We start from the raw sequence: 25,292 nt of genomic DNA, 5'->3' as shown, positions 1-25,292 counted from the left end.
GAACTTCACCTGGGAAATTGTGGGTATTGTTTGAAATATGTATAATTTCACTTATTTTTCATCTGGAGTCCCCACCACGAAAACTGTCCAGTCAAGGTCACCCACCTACAGTGTTGCCAGTAAGCAACAATATCAACTTTCAATAATAATTCCGAAAAAAATGTTAGAAAATAGTACTTAACGTAAAGAACGTTACGATGTATTTTTACCCTGAAATAGTTTCTTGGCCATTCAGAAAAAAAATGACAACATGTTTCCACGAAATTCACGAGTAGATTATATGTTTACTTCAAACTAAAAAATAATGAAAAGAGGGTTGAAAAAAATAGTGGAACATTCTTAAGGTTCATAGATGCCAACAGTACATATTTTATACACAAAATGTATAAGCATGTGAAGTAAAAGAGTAAAATGTTCCAAGAATCACAATTTCGGGTTACGTATTGTAAAATATTGTCGCTGGCTAACTCGCATTCTATTTGCATGTAAAAACTTTCAGCAAGAAAGTTTGTAATAAGACATTGAAATTAATTTTGAGAACACATACAACATCTTTAGAGTGACATCTCAAATATCATTTATGTTTTACTTAAAGGAATTTTGATGCGCATCGATCTTGCGATCATCTGAGCGTTGCCTGTGACGTATGCCCGGCTATATTTTCTTACTGGGGGAACAAAATATTTCCCATAAGTCCACATAATTGTACTTGGTCCATAGTAAGAATCATCACAATCTCTCTCTATAACAGTGGCGGCACCAGGATTAATCATCTAGGGGTGCTGAGGGGAATGCGGATTCAAATTAAGGGGCATACTATATTATGCTTACACTTCAAGAAAGTGGTTATAAAATGTAAACTGAAAACGACAAAGGGCTGAAGAAACAAAAGGGGAAGCAATTCTTAACAACAATGCTGGCAAACGAGAGAGAGCAGCGGTTGATCTTTGTAGAGACAGCCGCTACTACATCAAAGCACATGTTAAAGTCGTCCAATTCAGTGTTTTTGCAATTCCATTTGTAACTCATTCTTGTTGACTCGAAGATAACATTCACACCTCGAGCCTCTGCCGAAGTTAAAGTATGCTGATGTGTTGTACACTTTTCAGAAATCCCACATGCTTCTGTCGTCAGGTTTTGTACTTCTACAAAGTTGATGTTCTTCCTGGTTCTTCGTTATATTTTTGGATTTTCAAAAACTTGTAAACGTTTCCAATGATTACCTTACATTGTTTTTTAATGTCCGTTCGCCAGGCACGTACACCACCATCACTTCTACCTGCTATTGTACCGCACATAGGATGCTTCTCCTCAATGTCATTGATAATTAATGTAAAAACCAAATAATCTGTACACAATACACCAGCGAAGATGCAAACTTACAAAGCGTGAATTGTCGACTGAGCAGCTTAGAAGAAGCATGGCTACCCTGGAGGGTCAGTGGTGTGGAGGAGGCAAGGGGAAGCTCCAACATTGACTGCACTGTTTTCGTGGTGCAGACTAGTCTACAGACAGAGCATAAGTATTAACATTTATCACATTGGAGCATCTCCTGCCTGTAAACCTCTTGTGCCAAGAGGTTATCAAACTTACAGGGCTGCACCAAAAAGTGTCGTAGAAGGAAAACTATTTGCTGTAGACAGTTGTAGACAGTTGACCCAATCCATCTCCAGACAGGCAGGGAAAATGAAAATGGGAAAATCATCGTCTCTACTTTTCCTGAAATTTTAATATGTGAAACTGTGAGAGAATTTTAATTTTTACTCGAGATATAGCTGTTCAAAGTTGACAGTGCAGCAGACTTTGGGTCATTCCATGCCAAATCAACAAAGTTCACAACCCGACCATCTCAGAATTTTCTGAAACTCTACTATTTGGTAGTCTTCATGAGATATGAAATCCTGAGAAATTGTACCTTCCTGTGTGGCGTAGTTATGGAGTTTTTGGGGCTTGAAAATACAAAAGATTGTCAATTTTTAGTCTGCGCCACAGACTTTCATGGATAATTGCTCTTACCCTAATTGACGTACAGAGATGGTTGTAGTCTTGTTTGAAAGGACATGAAATAAGCTTTCCAATGGTGTTTCACATCACTATATTTAGAATAAAATCTTTTCAAGGTCATCCACTTTGACTTTGGACCTTGAACTTTTGAAGATGCATACCTGCGATTTCCTTGGAACTGAAATATATTGTTAACACAAGGCTACACTATAACATAACCGAATTTGAAGTTGGGACGATTATGGGAGAATTAAAGAAAAACAATTTAATTAGTATCGGTGTATTTTTTTCAGCTGGTCATTTCTAGTGGGAGTTTGCAACACTGCACTATTGCATTGCAGACTTGCTAATGTGCAATATTTCTGCAACTAGAAAGTGAAGAATGTGTGCAGTAGTCTTGTTTGAAACAAGTGTGGTAGAATGTTGAATAGTGTTTTTAGCGTGACAGTTTTAATTTGAGAGGACTTTTTTAAATGAGATACCTTGATCACCTTGACAGTCCATATTTTGAAATTAATAAGTATCACCTGGAAATTAACACCAAAGCAGGAACAAACAGTGGATATCCACAGACAGATCAATACTTGAAACATCAATGAAGCCTGCAGAATTCATAGAAATTCTAGTCGAAAATTTTTTTCACCTGATCGAAAATTCTTTCATGCCAACAAGCTTAATTTCTCAAGCATTTAAAAGAAACAGTTCTTGATAGGCACTACATTGTACTTTGTGATTCTGTAGAAAATTACTCCTGTGTTGCAAGATGCCTCACAAGGTTTTCACTGGAATAATGGTCAAGCAACAATACATCCATTCACTATTTATTATTTTTATTATTATTATGGAAATCCCAATTCTTTGACAGCAACTTTTTGACAACTTTTTGTATTTTCAAGCCCCCAAAACTCCATAACTACGCCACAGAGGAAGCTAAAATTTCTCAGGATTTCATATCTTCATGAAGACTACCAAGTAGTAGAGTTTCAGAAAAATTCGAGATGGTCGGGTCAGAAATGACACTTTCTTTTTGTTGATTTGGCATGGAATGACCCCTTTTTGGATCTGTCAAATTTTTTAAATTCCAATATCTTCTCAACAAATAGAGATAAATGGATGATTTTTTTTTTGTTTTGAAATATTTGTGTTTCTACATAATATCTCCAAAATCAACATTGGAACAGCAATTTTTAAAAAAAAAAAACAATTTTCTTATTAAAAATCTCAAAAATTCTAAAAATATTACAGGAGTTCTATATCTAAGGGTACTACATATTCTGAAAAAGGGAGCATGCCATTTTGCTTCTCGAATTTTTAATGATTTTTTTCAAAAATCCATTTTCGGACAAATTTGGAATCGTGGAAATGTCTGGATCAATCTGGAATCTTCCAGAATGTAACAGAACCTTCTAGAACTGTCTGGAACCTTCCAGATAATTACGGAATGTAACAGAACCTTCTAGAACATTCTGCAACCTTCCAGATAATTCCAGATTGTAACAGAACCTTCTTGAATTTTTTAGATAATTCTGGATGTTTGGCCTACCATATAAAAGGGAGGACACATGGAGTTCACAGTTCAGTTGTCAACAGGCAAACAAAGAGAGAGCAGTTCACCAAATTTGTGGTCCAGCAGTACTTTAAAGCTTTTGTGCAAGGATTACTCATTGTAGGTGATTACATAGGATCCCAATTCATAACTTTTTGTAACCAGTCTGCTGAAAGGAAAAAAATGGCTTCACAATGGGGACAGAACAGAATTAAATGTGCAGATTACGGCCATGTGTGTTACAACACAAGCAAAAGACCAGACTTTTGTGGTTGGAGATCTAAGTGATGTGTTTTCTGAGAGGTTCCCTAATGACGGAGTGCATCACTTGTGCTCCAAATGCTACAATAGATTACGTAATGAAGAATATGAGCCACCTACTACTGTTAACTGAAGACGGCAGTAACATACCCTTTGTCTCTGAAAATGAAGAGTTGCAGCAGGTAAATACAACAGCATCAGCACCAGTTAGAGTGCCTGGTTACCTGAAAGGCAATCCACAATCATATGTAAGAAGAAAACTAAAAGAGCTTGTAACAGCAGCAGATGTGTAAACTGGAAGGAGTCTGTCCAGAATTTTTCAAGCTGAATCGACCTCCCCTTTGGCAGAAAATAATGTTATTCCACAATGTGAGTGTTGTGAATTATGGTTAAAAAATATAAATACAGCTGTTGAGTCATGCACAACTTACAACCAAAAGGTTCAAGTTATGTCTATTGTTCCCAGATCTGTTACTAAACAGCAGATATTAGAACACATCCCAAATTCTACCAAACACATGATTGACAAATCACGAAGATTGGTGGTGGAGAAAGGACATCCCATTATGGCCAAGGACTTACAAACAGCAGTATCATTTTACAAAGACGATAAATGGGACTGTACAAGGCAGAGTGCTAATAAAAAGGATACTGTTACTGTGCTGGAAAATGGTCAAAGAATTCCCAAAATAAAACGCTATATGACAAGGAGTATTAGTGGAACATACAGTCTTTTTAAACATGAGTATCCAGAAATAAAGATAGAACAAAATGTTTCTCTTTGCATCCAACCACATCCAACAAGAGATGTTTGTGTGTGTGTGTGTACTGTACAAAACTTCAATCTCTGTGTAGTTACTCAGAAAAACCTGCTGCAAGAAAATGATTGCTCGGACAGTCTTGAGAGTAAGGTGTTATCATTAGTTGTGTGTCCTATGGAGAGTGAATCATGCTTATTACAAGAATGTCACAAATGTTCAGGTCAGGGTGGAGTAACTCTACAAACCTTACGACTTGAAGAAGCAGCAGAAGAGAATGATGAAGTAAGCTACACAACATGGCAAGGCTGTCAACTTGTAAAAAGCAGTGACAATCGATTATTTACTTCAAGAATTTTCAAAATGGACTGTGAAGGTCGTAACCCATATTTATATGAAAAATGTTCGAAGAAAACACAGCTCCCGTACTAAAGACGAATCAAAAACATCTGCCCGACATTGTCATTCATTGTGATTTTGCAGAGAATTGGACTGTTGATCTATCAGGAGAAGTACAGGGCTACCACTGGCAGAATAACCTAATATCGATTTTTACAGCAGTGACCTATTTCAACAATGAGACAACAAGTTTTGCAATTATTAGTGATGACACAGAACACAATTCTTCTCATGCTTTATTAGTACTTCAGAAGTTCAAAGAAAACCTTGGTATTAAACCAACTGAACTAGCATAATCTCAGATGGGGCCGCTAGTCACTTTAAAAACAGATTTCTACCGTGCGTCCATTTCGATCTGCAGCCGAGAGATCGGGAGAAGCGTGGCGGGCGGCGCTGGCGGAGATGCCGACATTTGCGGCCTGTAATGCTCGCTTATTTTTACGGACATATCCAGACATTTATATAAATATTGCAAAACGAGCACTAACCTGGGTTATAATTCATCATCTGTAATTCATCCAAGTTCTGCAATTATATACACAAAAAAATACGCTTTAGAAGTGACGATAAGAGTCACAGATAATAAAACATTTTAATCATAGTTTTGACCAGCAACGTCCTGCTTAAGTTTATATCCTTGAAAGAGTTTTGTGTCGATGGGGATCGTTTGGAGGTTTCGAATGTGCAACACTGTATCAAGATTACGCTGCCGACGAAACCATTAAAAGTCAATGGTTTTCGTGAGCTTCCTCGATGAACTCGATGAAATTGGGGCAGCGTTAGAAAGTTATCCAAACAAACCTCTACGCCGTGTTTCACAGGAGATGGGAGTGTCAAAATCATCAGCACATACAGCCACTAAGCTACTAAAATTAAAACCATACTCTTATAACCCAGGTTAGTGCTCGTTTTGCAATATTTATATAAATGTCTGCAAAAACCATACTCTTATAACCCAGGTTAGTGCTCGTTTTGCAATATTTATATAAATGTCTGCATATGTCCATAAAAATAAGCGGGCATTTCAGGCCGCAAATGTCGGCATCTCCGTCAGCGCAGCCCGCCACGCTTCTCCCGATCTCTCGGCTGCAGATCGAAATGGACGCACGGTACTTTATGAACTTTCAAAATCACCAGCTCCCTCAGAATGAATTTTTAGTGCAACTGGACATGGAAAAAGACCATGTGATGGGGTCAGAGGTCTAGTGAAACATCATGCCACTAAACACAATCTAGTGAAACATCATGCCACTAAACACAATCTATCTAGTGAAACATCATGCCACTAAACACAATCTATCTAAGCCTGTAATACAGGCAATTCAGAGTGCAACAGACTTTGTTCAAACCGTTACACAGTACACTACTGCAATCAGGTTGATACTTTTACGCAAAGATGAGTGGAAGATTTTCGAGCTAGAAAACTGTAAGATTGGAAAACAATTGGACCAGTGAAAGGAATCCAAAAATCTCATGTGTGGGCTTATGATGGAAACAAGCTATCCATTTCAAGAACAGCGAACAGCGGGAAGCATCATTCAATATGTTTCATTTGGCAACAGTGAGGATATAACAGCTGTTAAACTGCATGATCTCCAAAGTATAAAGAATGGAATGTTTGTGGCCTGTGTGTATGAAGGTGAGTGGTGGGTGGCAGAAGTTACACAGGACAGCAATGAGTTACAGGAAGTTACTGTTAACTTTAAGCTGCCGCATGGCCCATCCAGTGGGTACCGCTTTCCTGACAAGAAACAGCAAGCTTATCACACATGTTCTGTCCAGTTGCATGACATTCTAAAGACAATTGATCCTCCTGTCCCTGTTGGTGCATCAGTAAGAGTTTATTCCATCCTAGATGCTGACACTAAATCTATTCAGCAACTGTTCAGTGCTTATAATGGACTAGGATAATAGTTGCACTGTCTTTGTTATATTAGAACTGTTTTTTGTTTTATTTAATTGCTTCAGTAAACAGTGTCTTATAGCATGGATGCATAATATATATTGCATAAAACAATTTATAAGTGTAATAATGTAACATTTCCACGGTTCCAAATTTGTCCGAAACTGGATTTTTTTAAAAATTCATTAAAAATTCATCAAAAAATCAAAATGGCATGCTCCCCTTTTCAGGATGTGTAGTAACCTTAAATATACAACTCCTGTAATATTTTTAAAATTTTTGAGATTGGTGTTTTTCAGATAAAGAATTTTTCAAAAAAAAAATGTTAATTTTTTAATTGCTGTTCATCCCAATGTAGGTTATGGAGATAGTGTTTATAATATGTAGAAACACAAATACTTCAAAACAAAAAAAGATTTATCCATTTATCTCTATTTGTTGAGAAGATATTACAATTTAAAAGATTTGACAGATTCAAAATGGCTGCCGCATGATCAACTCTGAGCAGCTATATCTCGAGTGAAAATTAAAATAAAAAAAATAATTAAAAAACTTATTTCTCGGATTCTCTCGCAGTTTCACATATTTCAGGAAAATCAGAGACTGTGATTCCCACCCCTCTGCCAGTCTGGAGATGTATTTGGCCAGTTAGTTTTGCATTTCTTTCTAATTAGAAGAAAATTTCAATTTTACAAGGAAAAAAACCTATCTGAAGAGCCCTTATGGCTCTGTAATAATCAGAAATGAATTTTAAAAATCCTACAATGTAGTACTATTAAAGTCCTACAACCATTCAAAGTTTTGTTTATAATAATTCAATAATATATTGCCCAAAGGAGAAAAACAATAACTGGGTTACACTATCTGTTTCCCACACTGTGCACTACATAGAAGTTAAACAGGGACAGACAAACGTTTAAAAGAATGCATTTTTCTGGGAAACTTCAAGCTTTCAAAAATATTTTTTTTTGCAATTTTTTTCAATCAAAAATCTAAAAAAGTAAGTTTCTCAAGGAGAGTATGTAAAATCAAGTCACTTGTGTCACGTGCCAGTTTCGATGACACAATGAAAGTTGCAAGGAGGAATGGTTTCTCGGAATCGACGAGAGATGGCAGCACGCTATATAAAGAGGAGCAAAGGAAATTATAAAAAAACTTAGAGCGGAGAAGAGGGATTATATATATTATAGTAAATTGAGAAATATATAAAAGAAGAGTTCAAATACTATAAAAGAAATAAATAGAATGTTGTATATAGTAAATTAAAATAATTAAGAATATGGCCGCATATGAAACATTTAGGAAAGTTATTAAGTAAGCGAACGAATTCAGAAATCTTATCTCTTTATGATTCTCTGGCGAGGAGAACGTCGCCATGTTTTGGTTGCTTGTCCCCGGTGGCGCTGTTGTCAAATTAGACGCCCCGAAGCACTTTACAGTTGCGCTCTTTATTAGTCGCACTGGGCCATCGGCAGCGCTTGTTATTAGCGATCCTGGTTATTTCCCTTGGTTATTGTTTTAGGAGGAGGCACTATTGTCAGATTAGACGCCCCTAAAAATCCTCTATAGCTTTGGTTCAATTCTCTACAAGGAATGCAGCATAATGATTTGTCTATATTATTGAGAAGAGATATGGTAAAGAGAAATATTTGTGATAAATGAGAGAAATAAGACTTTTTCCAGTGGCAAAGAAGAATAGAAGAAATAAGAATTTGCTGTGGAAAGAATAAATAGAAGAATTTATCGAGAATATAAGAATATCTCGTCGGAATGTAGAAGATAATAAGAATTGCTGCTGAAAGAAGAAATAAGAATTGATATGAATAGAGGAAATAAGAAACAGCGATGAATAAAAGGGGATGACTATCTTTTGTAAATAGAAGAAAGAGATTGTCATAAAAGGTAGAAGAAAGAAAAAGAAGATTATCCTTTTACCAAAGAAAAGAAGTGGAAATTGAAGAAAGAAGAAGCCATTCATATATATTTTGTCATAGAAGAAATTGACGAAAGAAGAAGCCTTTATTTCCTATAGAAGAAATTGATGAAAGAAGAACGAGCCTTTCCATATTTTATCATACAAGAAATTGATGAAAGAAGAAGAAGCCTTTTCCCAAACAAAGAAGGAAGAATAGAAGAAGAAGCCTTTTCCCCAAAATTGTGAGAAGAAAAGAAGTAGTTTTCATATCGATTATACATATATTTGTTATATATTTCAATGTATATACAAGTTTCGCTATATATTTTCTCTGTATTTTGTATAGTTCTCAGAATATAGATCCACATTTAACTATATCCTCTTGGCTATAAAATGCTTTCTTATTTGGAATTCTCGAATAAAGAACCTATCCCCCTGAGATTAAGATATCTGTAGCCGTGGCAAATAACATTTAAGTACGTACTCACAAAGGGCGAAGCACTTGGTTACATAGTCATTGGTTGAACCAACAGCCTATTTATCGATAGAAAGCATTACTAAATTTTTGCTATTAACGTTTTTATAACAAACTAAGGGACATTTTTCAACTATAACATAACTAGTGGTGCAACAACCCTTGAGGGCCAGGGCCTACCTACTAACTCACTCCCACATACCTTAGCATAGGTGTATGATTATCCAACCAGTTACGGGGTGACATGTAGTCCGCACAACGAACCACCAGTCGTAGGTAAGCCTGGCACCTCAGACTGTATGGCACGGTGTGGGTCAATTTTCTTTGCAAAATTATATACAGTTACAGACAATTCTAAGTTGAAAGTGAATGGAATTGTTACGACCCAGAAATGTCTATGACTGTACAGAGAAGTGCTACATTTTGGAATTTTTTTATTCACTTTGGATTAATGTGGGGCAACAGTGGCTCCCTAAAAAGGAATTTCTTGAGTAAATTATCCAAATTTTCCTTCTTCCTCTAATTGGAATGTCAACACCGTACCTCATGTGAAAGGCCTAGCCATTCCTAGTAATTTATTGGATCAAGATAGGCTCCCCATAATAAGTTATATTTACATATTGATATTTGTATTCACTAACTTCAAATCTTGATCTGAACACAAACTATTTTCATTCTTACCTGTGCATGTATTTCATTTGTACTTTGATGCTGGTTGCGAATGGCTGTTTCACGTGAGGAACCAACACTACGTACAAACTTTTTCTTCACACATTGTTCAAAAAGAGATAGTCTCGCAAATTTTGAGGAACCATTGTGTACTTCATCCTTCTTTTCAAGATGATTGTCTGTTTTCCCGAGTCTCACAGAACTAATGGCTGCTTCATTTGGCCTTTCACTAGCTTGTTTCTCACTAGAACACTTGCCACTTGATTCACTTGCCTTCTCACCGGCAACACCCTGATGAGATTTCTCTTTTTTCGAAGAGTTTGAAAGTGCGTCAGGACCTTGAGTATTATTAGGAGAGCTCGTGCTTTTCATAGCAAGAAACTGGGCTTTCATTCTCTTAGAGTACAGTGTTGCAACATTTCCCTGAGGAGTTGGTTCATCATCTTCATCTTCACTTTCGGACACATACATTCGTTTGGGTTTGGTAGAATGTCTGTACTGCTGATATTCACATATAGTTGGACTAGATGTCACTGCACTGTCATTGTAAGGTGTACTTGCTTGCACTTCTGCTTCATGCAGAAACTTTGCATGCTGGGAAGGTGCCAAATGCATGCTGGACTTTTCTGCTGAAGGTGACGAATGTTCTACGCCTCCGATCTGCTTTACATGTGATGTATTCTGCCGCTGTGAATGAGAAGCACGTAGAGTGTCTGACAATCTTGTTTTGATGCGTGCTGCATTTCTATCACCCTGGCGCCGACGAAAAACTACACTGTCAAGCCTGAGAAAAAGAATAATAATTCTAAGCTACATGGTAAATTTAGTGACAAAAATCATTAACAAAAATATAGAAAAAATGTTACATTCCACACTGATGTCTTAATTCAAAAATATATATTGTATTATTACACTATCAATTCATGTACGAGGTCTGTCCGGAAAGTTTGCATACTTTGCAAATATAAGTTGTTTACACTTACCTAGAAGCTAGTCAATTTTATCGCCTTCAAAGTAGTCCCCTTTTTGTCATGAAAGGAACACTTCCTGGACTGCATGTTTTGGGATGCTGCGCAGATCATCTAGCGAATTTTCCTTTATGGCGTCAACAGACTGACCTTTGAAATTGAATTTTAATTTGGGGAACAAAAAAAATAAGTCCAACGGAGCTAAGTCCATTGGGTATGGAGGTTGGAAAAAAGTGGGGTTGAGTTCTTGGTCAAAAACTCTCTTCTACTCATTTCTGCTGTTGATCCTCTGACAACAGCCGTGCACAAATTTTACCACGAGGCAGGGCACTTCCAAAATGTCGCTTAGAATCTCATAACTGACAGTTTTTGAGATGTTAACCTATTCAGCTACTTCAAGAACTTACAGTCTACGGTTTGAATGAATTACTTCATTAATTTTATCCATAACTGAATCAGTTTTTGATGTTCATGGTCATCCTGACCAGACATCATCTTCAACAGAAGTACGGCCTTCTTTAGAACGTTTCCACCATTTGTGCGTTGCAGTCTTCCCTAAAGACGAATCCCCAAATGCTGTTTTTAACATCTGATGTGTCTTGGCCAAAGATTTTCCAAGTTCCACACCAAACTGTTGCTCTTCTGACTCGCTCATTTCGGCCTCAAAAGAACATGCAATCAACACGTGATTACACAAATTAAAGTAATACAACAAATGAACATAGACAAAACTGCTTTCGGCAGATAGTACACAAAACTAGCCGTCCCAAGATGCATTCAGATTCAATTATTGGTTGCTGCATAATTTAAAAAGTTTTCAAACTTTACAGACAGACCTTGTTCAGTGGTGAAATTGCAATATATGTGTATGAATGACATAAATGAAACATTTGTAAATAAAAGAAAAACTACCTGACATAGAAAATTTAAAAAGATGACAAACTGACAATGAGGACATGATTATGCTTCTGAAGAAGATTGATTGATTTCCTTTATTTTACTTAGCTTTTGTGTCACTTTTGGTTAATTGCGAAAATGGAGATGAGTGATAATATGATGAAATAGATGAATGGACACTCACAAACATCCATGAATAGACCGGGATTCAAACACGGGGCCCCTGGTGCCGTAGCGCGATGTGCTAACCACTCCACCACAGGGGGCCGGCAAGAAGAAGATTGATTGATTGGTGTTAAGTCCAATTTATGCACAGAAAGGCTAATCGGGACTGCACCTACAGTTTAAAGTGGGATCCGAACCCCTTGTGCCTCCACCGGGTATCGAACTCGGAATCCCTTGATTACAAGGCGACGGCGTTACCACTACACCATCGGGGAGGTCCAAGAAGAAGACTGAAAACTAAATGTGAATCAAAGGGCAGTGTTTGTTTAAAAATACTGATTACACCTTTCCAACATAAAAATAAACACATTGAAGCTGCATTTAATGTGCAACTGAAATATACTTCAATAAAAACTGGTAAATCGATATGTCATTGCCACCGATTCATGAATAAATTGACCAATCACGTTAGTTTATATTGCAATAAATTAGTATATGATGGGTCTAATAGTTTCTGAATAATCAAAATGTATGATCCACTCTGTTATTAATTCAAATTCACAGTGTGTTGAACTGGAAAGATAAGACAAGAAATGTGCTACAGAGATCATAAATCCAGAGACGACTGTGCATACTTGAAATTTAAAAAGATTACGCTATTTAGCCAAGCTCCTCAACTAAATTAGTAACAAACGTTTTAAAATAAACTAGAAAAGTGCCTTACTATCTACAAATAAACAATTTAACCCCTTAAGTGTGGATGGCATATATATATATATATATATATATATATATATATATATATATATATATATATATACGTCCTCCGCATTGTGCTGCTGTAGTGCAGAAGGCGTATATGTACACTTTATGTTTGTTTCAACAATATTTGATTTACTGTGGCATATATAGTCACACAGACATTTGGTGAGATAATTCTAGCTGTAGTATAAACAAAAAATAGTAGCAAGAGAGGAAAAAGATGAAAAAGAAGAAGACGAAAGCAATTTTTCACTTCTTTCTTTTCATCTTTTTCCTCTCAAGCAACTATTGTTTCTTTCTACTACAGCTAGAACTATCTCACCAAATGTCTGTGTGACTATATACACCACAGTAAATCGAATATAGTTGAAACAAACAAAGCGTATATATATATATACGCCTTCCGCACTCCAGCAGCACAATGCGGAGGGCGTATACTGAATTTGACAAAAAAAAACTACATTTTCCAGTAGCAACTTGTTCAACAAATTCCACACTTAAGGGATTAATGAATCATTTCCTTGACTTAGAATGGTTGCAACTACTTACTCCCGTCTTAAATCAGCTATCGAACGCTCCTTCCTTTTAATTTCTGCTTCAGCTGTTTTAAAGAGACAAGATATGTTCTTTCTAAGGTTGATATTTTCAGCGCCTAACTCTTCACTCCTCTTGATAGATTCCTCTAATTCCTTCTTCAAAATTGACACCTCCTGCTCCAGACTATGATTCTTCACCTGAAACTGAATGCATATTCCTTTATGGTAAGATCAGTAAACTCAGTATGTTTTACAAAATGAAATAAAAATGCAATGGGATTGTGGGATAATTAGGGCAGAACCACTTCGAGCCAATACCCACATAATGTCGATAATCTCACCAATTCTCACTGATACAGACACCTCAAAACTGTAACAGTGAAAGGTTGTTAAAAATGTTGATTAGTACCATATTTCAGTGCATAATCTTTGCACCCTGTTTTTTCAGTCCAGAGATTGGTTTATAATCTCTCATCCTGTATTTTTCGCACCAGATTTTGTCACAAAAGATTAAATTTTGTAAGTCCGTACATCAAAACATTGTAGTAAATTTTCCCAACTTAATATTTCGAAAATAATGCACAAATTAATAAAAAAATAATGTTTTAACCCTTTTCATCCAGACCAGCAAAATGTTCACTAAACTTACACGAATAAATGATGTGTCATTCTGGATATTCAATTTATCGTATATTAGTTTAGTAATAAATTATTTTTATGTACCAGTAATACTGGCACAACTTTTTCAAAAATCTTCACATAATGGCTGGCAAAAAAAAAGTACCATAAAGTCTGCGACGATTATGCAGTACAAGTATCACTCTCTAATTACATGGAACAATTTACCAATGTATTTTTTTTTTTTAATATTCAAAAATAATAGAATATTAAAATACCTGTTACGTAATCACAAAACCCATTTTTCACACAATACTAGTGCAAAATAAATGGAAATTAGGGCTAAGCCGATACCAATACCGATTCCGATACTCTTACCGATTCCCACCGATATAGATAAAGATACTTGAAAATTACAATAATTCAAATTTGTTCAATATATTGACTAATACTGGTGTGTAAATATTATTGTCCAATTATATGCATCAATTTAAAAATTATTTTGCTTTAGAATATTCAAAAATTACATCAGAATATAAAAAAAGATGTTATGAAATAAAAAAAAATACATTTTTCGTGTAAAATAAAAATAAAGTTAGTATTTTGCATAATTTCCAGGATAATTACACTATGTGAAAAAGTTGCGTGGCATTTTACGGACCAGGCCGGAAAAGTATCAGTAGATGAATTTCAACCAATACTTTCCGAAACCGATACCACTGGTATCGGCCAATTTCAATACATCGGCATCGGTATCAGCTCAGCCCTAATGGAAATTTTACATAATTCTTTCACTCCGTGAATGTTATGTTACCTTTTTCCAGACCGTGGGACAGAATAAAATATTTTATGTATTTACCGTATCGGCTGTCCCACAACATTTTATGAGGCACCTACTATTATGTTACGTTCAAGTTATATGTGCATCTATTACATAAAAAAGGTAAAGCTCTCCTTATTCACTGCACTGTACAGAGAGGGCTCAACATCTTGTCAATTTTGATCCTAATAAAGGAGATGTAATCAATACCATGCTCTAGCCACCTTTAGCTCCCCAGAGTTGTTCCCACATAAATACAGATGAGACACTGGATGACTCACAAAACTGATGAAGGAAAATTAATGGGATAAAAATTTACTTAGAAATGAATCCAGGTCTCCTACCCTATTAACTGAAGCACTGCAGCACCTATTGAATACATTTTTTCATTGACTTGTTGAAAAATTTGTGAAAATTATCGAGCCTACCTGAGTTTCAACTAGAATTCCTTCTTTGGATTAGTAAATCACTTGGTACAGGTTAGAAGGTTAAAAGATTTAGTTACATCACAACTTGCAACTGTTGCAGTGACAACAATATCAGACCTGCTTTTGTTACTTACATTCACAGCATTAAATGCACAGTGTAATGAGTCATATTAATAATACATCACTTACCCACTGTACCCCCTCGAGAATTACGTCGAAACTTTTTTTTAATCAACAGACTTCAATGTTTTATGTAACGTAAAAGTGATTAAACCGTTAGGAAAATACAAATGATGGATATACTTGATCCCAAACAATGGCCCACCTAAGTTAGAACCTGCAATTTTGAAGTATTTTCAGTGCTTTTTGTTAGTAAAAACTGTTTGTATGTGCATTAAAATAGCGAAAGAACATGCCGAAAGTATCAGTACCAAACCTAACAATCCTAAATTATAGCTGCTGTTGTGGAAAGTCGTTTTGGGTGCTATATTCACTTGTGTGAAGCCTTTGGTCTGTTCTGCTTCACAGTAAAGTAACATGCTAATGCAATACGCGTACTTTACTTCACAATAACAAATTTCCGACAGCTAAAATCAACTGAAAATGTTCATAAACAACAAAATCTTCATAAACCATGTAAGATGTTTCACTTTCTCTAGGGGGTACAGAGGGTCAAGGGTACCGGTTCTGATTTATCAATGCCCACTTACACCACAACCTTTGATTTTTTTTTTCAAATACCAAATTTTATAATTGGCCATGGTCAGAAAAAAAAAAGATGGGAGAATGCAATGAATAAAAAGTCTGGTCGGTATTGATCTTGTGTCAAGTGACATACTCACTCAACACCATTTTGGTGCCCCACTTTACCCTACATATTTTTCTGCCTGTGAGTCAATATTTCATTCTGACTCATCACTCCACAACCCTAAATGCTACAATACTTTTAAAATCTATAACTATAGGTTCACGTAATATTGAAGTATACCTTCTTCAGAGCATGGTCAAAGTCAAAATTTGGTAGACCTTCATATATATCATCTTCATCATCATCATCTTCTTCAAATATCTCCTGCTTCTTAGTCTTCATCCTTTGCGTTTATATTTCCAATCTCTTTTCTTCATATACAGCATGGAGTAGGTATATGCCTGAAATATGGAAAACAGTTGTTCATAAAACTATATAAAAATATGTGCCTCAATGTTTCAAACTAGCATTTCTAAAACTATCCATGGTTAGAAAAAATATATTTCACAAGCAGCCCTGTGTAAAAGTAAAGTAACTGTTTACATTTAAAAATACTTGACACGTCATGTTATAGTGAAAACACGGCGAGTTTGAAACACTGACTATGGGGTTTACGTTATCTAACACACGAAACATTGTGCTCCCATGCAGAAAGCAAATGGCGGCAGCAGAAACAGCATGTCGGACAGAGATTTTTGCAGAAAAAACATGCATTCGCATTAAAATGGATCAAAACTACATTCACAAACTTCCACAACGCTACAGAAAATGATTTGCGTAAGTACTTTTTCCTGTTAAAAGTGAGAAATCCGTCACCCCTATAGTAAAGTGTTACCGCAATTTTTACATGGTTCAATTTCGATGTACGTCTGTTAACACATACTGCGGAGTTTTAGCGACTACTTAAGGTTTTGTTCAATATATGCTTTCGTGGTTAGGTTAAGCAGGTTAGGTTTGGTTCCCTTAGCATTAAAATAAAGTCCCTAAATGCATTCTACTAAGGATTCCGATTTACTTCTACATTCATTCCCATGCTACTACGATATTTACTGTCGCTTGTCGACGGAGAATATCTTGTCCATGAGAAGTGCATAAAGTAATTTTCAAGTTGTCTTTTTCAACATAAGTAACTTTTTCGAGTCCAAACAGTGCTCATTACTTTAAGGAAGGTTCAAATTTCGTGTGACAATGATTTCCAAAATTCTACGATAATCAGTCTTTGTGCTAGGAGAAATCATAAAACAATGGGAACCGTTACCGATGAATCTTTTTTCGTCAATGCAACATCCCACTCCAATATTGCACAGTGTAAGGAATAAACAAGACTGGTGTTACAAAATGCTTGGTTCTAAGTTAATCCTTTTCCCAGGGTTCACATTTCTTTTGCAAAAACAAATGACTTTTCATAGTTTTCCTGAGACATTAAAAGTAAGGTACTAGTTTCATAGATCGGAGACGCATTAAAATCGGATATTTTGTGTTTTGCATGGTTCGTACTTAACAATGGTGTATTGCAGAACATAATTCAAGGTGCCATTATGCTTTTTACACGAAAACACTTTTTCTACTGAAAAAATGCATTTATCTAAGTGCTACCGAACGCACGTAACAGTGTGACATCACTTACTTTGCAAATGATATTGCTTCTATTGTTTTCGAATATCAGTGTTTTCCAACCTTCTTCACCGAAAAATACCTACTATCGTGCTCGTCACGTGTGCAAATTGTACATTATGCATAGGTAGCTGACGGATAGCCCCACGAACCATTCCCATAAGGTTAGGTTAGGTTTGGTTAGGCAAGCATAGTTAAAAAAAAAAGTGTTGGAAACACTGACATGAATTCCCGGTCAAATAGATACCATGATAAAAGAAAATACCTTGACTAACGTTGGAAACCTTAGAGAAACTAATTTCCGTAAGTATGACGGATTTCTTCAAATTTACAGGAGAAAGTACTTACGCAAATCATTTTCTGTCGCGTTGTTGATGTTCGGGAATGTAGTTTTGATCCATTTTAATGGGAATGCATGTGGTTTTCTACGAAAATCTATTTCCGACACGCTATTGCCGCTGCCGCCATTTGCTTTCTGCATGAGAGCACAATACGTGCTATTGCTGCTGCTACAATATGATGTGTCGAGGTTGCATCGTGAAGTTGTTGCCGGGTGTGGAAGATGCTGTGGAATTTGTAATTCCGATGTTGTCCGTATATGCTAAATTGAATGAAAGGAGTGCTAATGGAACCTAACCTAACAGGCCTAACCTAACCTAGTAGGCATACCTCGTCAACGTGATGGTTCGTGGGGCTATCGTATGTAAGAAATATACATTATTTTCGTTAGAAATCCATTATTTCACATAAAGAAATGTTCTGCAACGCAGAATAGTACATTATCAATGTAAAAAATTGAGAAATAAATCATTGATAGGTGTCTCTGGTATAGTAAAGTAGTACCGTAGTTTCTTCTGTAAAAATGAAGAAATGTGTCTCAGATGTATGAAACTGTTACCCAAAATAATTTCCAGATCATTCTGCAACGTTTTATCGTCCTTTCTTGCTCTTTACAGTATATTATAAGAGTAAAAATTACGAAAGTAATTTTACAGGTGCAAGAAATGCCACATTTTCAAGTACTTCTTTTTACTTACAATCAAATAGCGATTTACAAATATATGAAAAGACATTGTGCCCAAGTTCCTTTTTGTTCTATTGGGATTTCATCATGCTACAAATGGAATTTTTACATGGTTCGATTTGGATTTATGTCTGCACATACTGTGGAGTTTTAGAGATTATTTAAGGTTTTGTTCAATAGCTAGGATATGCTTTCGTATTTAGGTTAGGCAGGTCAGGTTTGGTTCTCTTAGCATTAAAATAACGTCCCTAAATGCACTCTACTAAGGTTCCGATTTATTTCTACATTGACGCTTGTCAAGGGAGAATATACCTTGTCCATGGGAAGCGCACATGCTTGCGTAAGTTGTTTCTTTTAACATAAATAACTTTTTTTGGAATCCAAACAGTGATCATTACTTTAAGGTTGGTTCAAATTTCGTGTGACAATGATTTCCAAAATTCTACGATACTTTGTCTTTCTGCTAAGAGGCTTTGAAAAAAAAATCATAAAACAATCGGAACTGTTACAACAACCCAATTTAATATATACACAACTTTTGGCCCTGTGTCAATTGAAAGTATCAAGAGATTACGAATTCCTCGTATCCTGATAATATATTTTGACTAAGGCTTGTTTTGCAATCTCAGTCGAAAATATTATTTTATATATAAAATTTAAAAAAAGCTTCAAATTAAAATTTACAATTCTCTTCCCTCCAGCAATGCAAAATTGTGAAATATAGCCTCTGCCCAAAATTGTAGAGCCTTGCACTACTGAATATGAGATCGTAATGTAATCGTAATGTTTCATGTGCAATGTATGTTTTATTATTTTGAGTGGAATGACTTAAGACATACTTACCTACAAATACTTGGAATCACTACAAGAAACCCCGCCAAGGAAAACCATATATTTTTTCCGCGAACTTTGTTTTCATTTGTCTTCTTCTTCTGTCATCATTAGTTTCCGTTCAGAAAATGGCGATCACCTCTTTTGTGTATTTAGCCAATTTAAACTATTAGTGATAATCTTTTATTACAAGTTACTAGATAAAATCATCCGTTAACAATTTCTTCATAAAATAATAGTTTTTCACATTAGAAACAAATTGTAACTGTATAGTATCCACTTATGCGTACAAGAAGAATTTAGGCAATACTTGGTCTTGAGTAGGGGTGTGCGGGATGGGAAATTTTTTAAATCCCGACATTCGGGACGCGAAATATTCGCTATTTCCCAACAAAGTCGGTAAATTTTCAGGACAGGAAATGATTAAAATTTCCCGAAGCTCTGACAATCTCGAATTTTACACATCATTTTCACTTTAAGTGCTGGTTTTGGCATTTCTGGAAAAAAATACTAACCTATGATATGGCATGCCACTTTCACGATTTTACTTCAAACATCAAGGAAGTTTTCAGACTGAAGCGACAAGCAATATCGGGATTTCGCAAAGAAGCATTCGATCTAAAGCAAACCATTCACCAGTCACGATTGCGCAAATAATAGGCCAGGGCAATATAATATCTAAAAAGATTCCTAAAGGCACATTGTTTTTACACAGTGCAAGAGTACATTGACACCGTAAGTGACAGGAATAACAACAATAATATAACAAAGTAGAACTGCCCTATCATCATTATCTTTTTATTTTTCCTTTGCTGTTTGATTTAATTTATCTAGACGTAAGTATAGGTGACTATTTAATGCTCAATTTATGTTTGTGTGTATATATATATATACATGTGTGTACATAATGTCATAGCAAATGAAGCGAACATTGAATATAGAAAACATATTTTTAGCCAATTTGTCTCAAGAAAATAACATTGAGCATGCATTTATTCTCTTTATATGATATCTTGTATCTCATACTATCTATTGTATTTTATATTATATTTATGCCTATAATTTTATAGATGTAGTATTCTAAATGTACATGGACAATGTGACAATTCCAAACTTTTGTAAAGTTGAATGGATGCTAATAAATCAATCAATCAATGCACGGTATTGATAAACGGTCTATTCCGTGCGACAAGCGACACCTGCAATTTGTCGTGTCTCTTTAATTCGGAAGGTGTTTTTTATTTTTGAATGTTTGTTTCCAAGAGACACGTATTGCTGCAGTCTGAAAGCTTCCTTTCGAACCAATTCACCACGAGAAAATGCACGTGTCGCTTGGACTGGACTGTTGTTTTCTCAGTATCATGCATCGTGTCGCCTCGGTCTGTTGTACTCGTATGCAATGTGAATTGTTTCCTTTAGACTAAAGGGTCTGTTGCTTGTCGCTTCGGTGTGTAATCTCCGTGCCACTTAAAAGTGAATCCTTAGTGATCTATGATATTTTTCGAACCGAAGCGATACTGTACACTTGTCGCTCAGATTTCCAATGGCGTGTATTGTGCCGCCTGAGACTTTATTTCCCATGAGCGGTAAATGCTTATTTATAGACTAAATGGGCCTGTGTCGCTTGTCACTTCGGTACGAACCACTGCTGTCGCGTGTCGCTTCGGTTTGAAACCTCACTAAGAGCCGTGCTTTTCACACTACACAATACACAGATAAACGATCAACACGTTTGTAACAAAATGCAAGTCGTACAAATCCTTTCTTCGTTCTGCTTGTATCAACAGGTTTCGTCTCTCTACGTCCTTCGGAAACCTACGAAGTGATACTTGACTCAATAAATTTGCTCCCGATCGAACTGTACAACCATATGCTACACAGCGGACACCCTATTTCCTTTTAAAAGAATCTCCACTTTGCCCTTTCATATTAACGTCCATAGCACCGTAAGCGTAACCGGATGTTCGAGGGGGACCAGACGAGTGCGCATGCTCCGCAGTAGCTCCGCCTTTAACACCGTCTATACACACACAGATCGAGCACTGATGTTAACCACTTTTGTACAAAGTTCATTTGAAAAATCGTGATCTATTATTTTCGTTCCGATGCGAAACTACAAAATCAAGCTTAACCCTCGGATGCATGTCACTTTTTGTTTACAACTTTACATATGTGGGGTCAATTTGACCCCAATGCAATTATGCATTGAAATAAGTACGACAGAGTAAATAGTTCAGCTAATATGGTATATTGGTCGATAAATATAACTCTGAATATAACATAGGAAACAATTACCCTTTTGTTATTATTATTTAAGCCCCCCCCAAAAATAACAATGTATTGACAATTCACTGTTCTACATATTAATGGTAGTTACACTTCGCTCGCAAATATCAGAACTTCAGTTGACCTGAGAAACAGTATTTTAGAGATAACACAATACAGCACTAAATATTATTTTATCTAGAACAAATATATTTTTAAAAAATAAAAATAAAAAAATAAATAAAAAGAAGAATGTGCCGGCCTCACACGGCAATTAAATACACCTCACTCGCATTCTGAGCACACCACAACCACACTGCTGTGGACCTTGCACACAGGTTTCCCACACCTTCTGCAATGTTCCGTCGTCTTCCTGTCCTCTTTTCGTGTGCAGACCTCGCATCTTACTCTTTTCTTTGAATATCTATCCTCCAGTCTCTGTGCCTACCTTACTACGCCGCAAAGTTTCATTGCCTCGGTTACTGGTTTCTTCATGTTCAAGCTTTGGCACCTCCCCCGCATGTGAGAAAGAATCAACTCATTCTCCAACTCGATAAGGAATATACGGCGTCTGTGACTGACGCCTGAATAGTAATTAGAATGCTCTGACAAGTAGCTTGTGTATGCATTGAGTACGCCTACATTGATTACATTATGGAAGAGGGCCATTGGCCATCGAGGTGTCTGTCTTCAGCAGATGTATGTTTGAACCAGTTTGTCCATGGCGTCCACTCCACTCTATATTTGGCTGTAAAGGTTTATAATTTCTGGCTTCTTCTTAGAATCATCATCATCAATGTGTATGTCATGATGCATGGTATTTAGTAGAATGACATTCTTGCTTTTCTTCGGCACGTAGCTTACCAGGATCTCATTTTCATGGAAGGCAAATTGCGATGTACAAGGCTGTCTTGTCTTGATATAGGTAAGTGCAGGTGGTATTTCACGTTTGTTTTTCTTTACTGTTCCAACAAAGGTTACATTTTGTAACAGGAGATCGTTAGCTAAGTCATGACTTGTGAAAAATTGGTCAGTTGTGACCAGAGTTCCGCAGTGTGTAGCGCAGTTTCTTCACGACGTTGCTGACGAGGTTCTTTTGAACTGGCTCTCCTGGCTGTCATCCCAAGTAGATTAGACCGTCTTTGGCGTAAAAGTTATCAGCATTGCACAACCAGAAGATCTTGATGCCATATTTGGCCGGTTTACTTGGTATGTATTGCACGAACTTGCATCTCCCACGGAAAGGCACTAACTGTTCATCAATCGTAAGAAAGGCGCCGGGTACCATGATTCTGCGACAGGTTTTGATAAAAAGTATCCAGATATATCGAAATGTAGCCATGCGATCAGTCTCCAAACGTGCAGCGCCAGTATGTTTGTCATCAGATCAGAGCAGTCTTCTGATGTCTTCGAAACGATTTACTCCAAAGGTTGCTTTGTATTGTTACTTCGGGTTGGAAAATTTGTTGAGAAAAAGTTCATGAACAGGAACATCCCAACTTCTCTCAGTTGGCCTCGAACCGCGCCAAATACATCTGCGCATGCGCACTTTGCAGTGAGTCATGGCAGGGTGGGTCGTTGACCTTGAGATGATTTAGTTTATTTTTTCCGTAATTGATCATAATATGTAGGATCAATTTCCCTTTATGAATGTTTTCCTGATGTTTTCAGGCTGGGGTCAAAATGACCCCACACATGGAAAGGAGGGGTATTGTTAAAAAAACGTTAAAAATATAATTTAAAATAAATTGTAAGAAATTTATTTATATATGTTCCTATAGCTGAAGTAGCATGGTAAGATGTCACAGAAAATCAGAATTATGTATTTAGATTTTATTATAATACCAGGAAATAAACAGACAGTGGGGTCAAAATGACCCCACACATGCATCCGAGGGTATGGAGTTTTTAAAAATTCGGTTCAATTTGGCCCATTTTTTGTTGAGAAAACCGACTTGAAAGAGAGAGATGCGAAAAATCCAATATGGCGTCGTATTTCCAATACGGTCTCGACAATCTCTGGGAAGTGGAAATACTTAACTGAGGGGATGCATGGAGAGATTGTAGTAGGTGGGGGATGCTTATGAAAATTATCGTAGCTGAAACGATGCTAGCATCTCCCACCCCCTCCATGTCCCCCCCCCCCCCCTTTCGAGCACTGCTTGTGTGCACATAAAGTGTAGAAAATTTCATAACTTTTTCCCGAAACGCACATTTCCTCTCAAAAATACAGACTTACAGGTCGTTGTATAAGTTGAAATGAACTAAGCAGAAAATGTAAATAATGATTTTACAAAAGTCTAAGTCTGCATATAAAAATTCGTGCAGTGAAATTGATTCATTGGTTGGAATCAACTGGATGTTGGATGTAAGATATTCCTTTTAGTACATTTTAGATCTGTCATCATCACAGGATTCTTTACGTTTATAACATCTGGAAAAATCTCCGGAAAACCTAAATTATACTAATTTAAAATTTCTTGTTTCGATTGTTGGCAACATCTAACATCAATGGATATAAAACCATCTCTTACTGAAAAAAAAAAGATTGAATGAAAGTTGCTTTTTGAGAATCTTTTCATTAATTTACTGCCTGCAGGGCCATTCAATTCTCTCTCTCTCTCTCTCTCTCTCTCTCTCTCTCTCTCTCTCTCTCTCTCTCTCTCTCTCTCTCTCAGTTTCAAGTTAAAATCTATTATACGTGAATTATATTTTATATGCAGGAAGCCAAGCATGCTTAGGATTGTTGCTTTTAGTATAAGAGGATTGGTATCCTTCCACCACTACCTTCTCGATCTCTCTGACCCTCTAAGGCAGTGTGTTACCAATACTTTAGGACCGCATTTTCCTTATTCTCTTCTTATCAGCATTCATGGAGTCAACATTCCTCATTTGGTAAACTATGTGTAAACCGGAAAGTACAGAACAAGTTGAGGGGCAGACGAAACTGCAATTTCCGGCGCAAAGGAATGCAATTCATGCAGAACACCAACGAAACAGCCAGGCTCGTACCCAGGGGAGGGTCCATGGGAGCCATGAAATATTTTGATGCAAACCAACAAAAATAACATGGATAATTTTTAAGATTTTGCAAGAATTTAGATTTCCTTCTTGTATAAATGAATGAGTTGTCTCTGGAGAGTGGCAGATTCCAGAAGTCTGCAGTCTACTATATTTAGTAATTTTAGTTTTATAACCATTTATGCGAAGCTACTAAATGTTCCAATTTGGTCGGGACAGTTCACCATATTTACTCCCTGTTTTGACTTTTTTCGAACTGCAGTCTTGATGAGAAAATGTCCTCTTTTTGTGGTTAATTCACTTTCAGACATGTTCTTCATTATAAGGATAATTCCATAGCGTTGGTGGTCACATTAAGGGTGTGAATTCCCATGGCGTAAGGTGGATCTTCCACCTTCCCACCAACGATCTTGTTCTATTAAAATTTTTCCCCATTAAAATTTTCCGAGGGTAAGAGTTTGTGTTATAACAACAAAGGTAAGCAATTAGTTTGGACTTCAAACATACATTACTAAGAATAACATCATAAACACATAAAAAGAAGGAATAACAAAGAATGATGTCAGCCTGTGTGTGTGAATGTTGCATACATCTCTCTCTCTCTCTCTCTCTTTCTCTCTCTTTAGGGCTGGCAACAGCATGCGGTAAAAACGTACTTCTACAGT

General features: G+C 36.4%; 1 protein-coding gene across 1 annotated transcript in view; it reads right to left on the bottom strand.

Annotated features, from left to right (window-relative positions):
* Positions 1–19,477, bottom strand: part of LOC146000589 (uncharacterized) — a 39,251-nt gene extending 19,774 nt beyond the window's left edge. Inside the window, exons 1-4 of the mRNA XM_083138342.1 lie at positions 19,354–19,477; positions 16,113–16,273; positions 13,272–13,462; positions 9,943–10,714 (exon numbers count right to left, since the gene is read on the bottom strand). Of these exons, the coding sequence (XP_082994468.1) occupies positions 9,943–10,714; positions 13,272–13,462; positions 16,113–16,214 (1,065 nt within the window). The 5' untranslated portion in view covers positions 16,215–16,273; positions 19,354–19,477. The remainder of the gene's footprint in view (positions 1–9,942; positions 10,715–13,271; positions 13,463–16,112; positions 16,274–19,353) is intronic.
* Between the last annotated feature and the right edge of the window lie 5,815 nt (positions 19,478–25,292).

Source organism: Lepisma saccharinum, chromosome 16 (genome assembly GCF_977018435.1).
Source record: "Lepisma saccharinum chromosome 16, izLepSacc3.1, whole genome shotgun sequence".
Lineage (NCBI taxonomy): Eukaryota > Metazoa > Arthropoda > Insecta > Zygentoma > Lepismatidae > Lepisma > Lepisma saccharinum.
The sequence above is the reverse complement of the archived record's forward strand: the minus strand, read 5'-3'. Positions and strand labels throughout refer to the sequence as shown.